We start from the raw sequence: 2751 nt of genomic DNA on the forward strand, positions 1-2751 counted from the left end.
CCACGATCTCGCAATAAGCAACCCTAAGTCTAAAAAAAATAGATAATTTATTTTTAAAAGTGCATGAGTTGAATTTTTACTATTTATTTTTTATAAATACTATTTTATTAGTGTAATTATTTAAAGGTTATAAATTAAAAACAAATAATAAAAATTCTCATTCTTGTATTTTTAATAAGTATTTGTTAAAATTACTCATATGAAAATGAATCAGCCCATTTATAGTCTCAAAGTAACCAACCAAAAATTTACACGTAATTAGAAACATTCCCGCCAAAGTATTTTTTTTGAAAAATTGAAAAATTCAAACTCTTCGGAGTTGTTGATATAACCATTCTCTCCCCTACTTTTTCTCTCTCCCACTCTTGAACAAAAATTTCTCACATTCCTGTTCAGAACTCCCAAAGATTTCTCCGATATCAGAAATGGCGAAATCCACCGCTGTTGTTGCAAAGAAGGATATCAAGTCCTCAACTCTCGCATCCCCTGCTCTTCATCCTCCTTACTTCGAGGTTCTTTTATCATCTTCCCCAAACTTCTTCTCTTCTTCCGAGCAATCATTTTGATTTTGATCGCATCTAATTTGCTTTTGTTTTTTCTCTTTTATTTTCGTTGCAGATGATCACAGAAGCCATATCCGCGTTGAAGGAGAGGAACGGGTCGAGCCAGCAAGCGATAGCGAAATTCATCGACGAAAAGCACGGAGAAGTTCTGCCCCCAAATTTCAAGAAACTCCTGTCCGTACAACTGAAGAAGTTTGTCAAGTCGGAGAGGCTATTCAAGGCCAAGAACTCGTTCAAGATTTCCCCGGCGGAGCAGAAGAAGAAAAAGGATCCGAAGCCGATCGCGCCGAAGGAGAAATTAAAATCGGCGGAGAAAATTCCGGTGAGTAAGGAGGCCAAGAAGGCCGTGAAGAAGACGAAGCGGTTGAGTCAGGTGAAGACTCCGGAAGCGTTGAAGAGGAAGACTGGGAAGCCAATTGATTCTTCAAAAACCAAGGGTTCTAAGAGGGCTAGAAACTAGAAAGTGATGCTTAACTGTTTATTATATTTATTGTTTGGAAATTGGTGTTATAAGTACTGACTATTACGACTACGACTGTTGTCAATTTGGTAGGTTTAGTATTGTTGCCAGTTCTGCCAATTGATGTGGTTTAACTTTAGGTCTTGATTAATGGCAAAGATGGCAATTTGCGTTTGCTCAATTATATATGTTCTTAAACGAATCTCTAATATATATATATGATTTTTAGTTGGAAACAGGTGTTAGAACAAATTCAGTCTGTCGTGTTTTTTTTTTTTTTTTGTGCACTTTAAATTATTTTACATTTACAAGTTGGTTACTAAAAGTAGATAATATATAGCATTTTAAATAGTATTATACAATGAAGTGTAATATAGAATGACATATACAGTATATTACGTTTCATATTTTCTAGTGCTAAATAGAGTATTGATATTGATATTTTGGTGGGAAAATGTATCTAATCACAAGCGCCTGAAAATAATAACTTGTCTTACTTTGATTATAACACACTTTTAAAGGTCTAGGCAACTAGCCGTTTTCTGAAATTCATAATTTTGATCCATACGTTAACAAATTGTATATTTTTAAATAGAAACTAGTACGAGGATGATACACAAGAGGTTTAAAATGGATAAAATGATCAAAAATGGAAATATGTTTGAACAAAATAATTTTTTTTAAAAAAAAGTTCTAAAATAAAGCCATATTTTGGCACTCAACCCGCATCTATTTTTTTCTTCTTCTTTAGAATTTGTTTTCCTTTTTACATATGTTTGCTATTCCTTTTAAAGCTCTCACGTGTAGTTTCTGGTCCTAATTAAGTTTATTAACGGAAGGATCAAAACTCTATATTCGAGAAATATTGGCATAACTAAACATTTAAAAATAAATATCAAGATCAAAATGAGATAAGTGTATATCTCTTGAGTCATTGATAAGAAATGTTAGTATAACTCTTTTTATCATTTTATGTATTCACCGTTTGACATGTAAATTTTACTATCTTATTTTTCGTTTAAATAAAAATATATGATATTAGTGGAGTTCATGTGTCAAACAGTAAATGCAGAAAGTGACATAAAAAGTGATGCTATCATTTCTCACTTTTATTTATTTTTATGATCTATGCACACTAAAATATGTTGATAGATCACAGGAAACTATTATTCAGACAGCGAGTGATACCAACTAGCTTGAGAAGTTGGTTAGCGTTGAGACTTGAGATTGTTGATTTCAAATGATATGGACTTATGAATTTATGAGTCTTAGTATTAATATTGGATTGATCATCCATTGGAATATGATTTTAAAGAACTTGGAAAGACGTATGGCCCAGTCTTGACGGCTTTACTTTTTTGTCTGCTTACTCACTTTCTTAGGTTGCCCACAACCAACTAAGTTTTGGACTTGCATTAGAGGTTCCTGTGTCGCACATCTTCAATTATTACCCCTGAAATGACAAATGATAACAAGGTTCTACCTTATTGGTTATCCAGTTTTTTGGGTTAGTGTCGAATTAAAAAAAAAAAAAAAAAAAAAAAAAAAAAAAAAAAAAAAAAAAAAAAACCAATAGAATCTGCAAATTGATTAAGTTTTTCGTTCAAAAAAATTATGAATTAGTTCTTTATTCCAAGTGTGACGGATTGTATGGAACTAAACCATTTGGTATGGGGCCAAGTAGGTACAGGAATATATTTGCTGTCGTTTAGCCAGTGGTCTAATAAA

General features: G+C 32.3%; 1 protein-coding gene across 1 annotated transcript; it reads left to right on the plus strand.

Moving 5' to 3' along the window:
• The first annotated feature begins 373 nt into the window (after positions 1-373).
• Positions 374-1257, plus strand: LOC21390862 (histone H1). The gene is made up of 2 exons (XM_010105093.2): positions 374-512; positions 619-1257. The coding sequence occupies exons 1-2, from the start codon at positions 426-428 to the stop codon at positions 1021-1023; spliced, it is 492 nt and encodes a 163-aa protein (XP_010103395.1). The 5' UTR covers positions 374-425; the 3' UTR covers positions 1024-1257.
• The last annotated feature ends 1494 nt before the right edge of the window (positions 1258-2751 follow it).

This window comes from Morus notabilis, unplaced genomic scaffold, assembly GCF_000414095.1.
Source record: "Morus notabilis unplaced genomic scaffold, ASM41409v2 Scaffold1526, whole genome shotgun sequence".
NCBI lineage: Eukaryota > Viridiplantae > Streptophyta > Magnoliopsida > Rosales > Moraceae > Morus > Morus notabilis.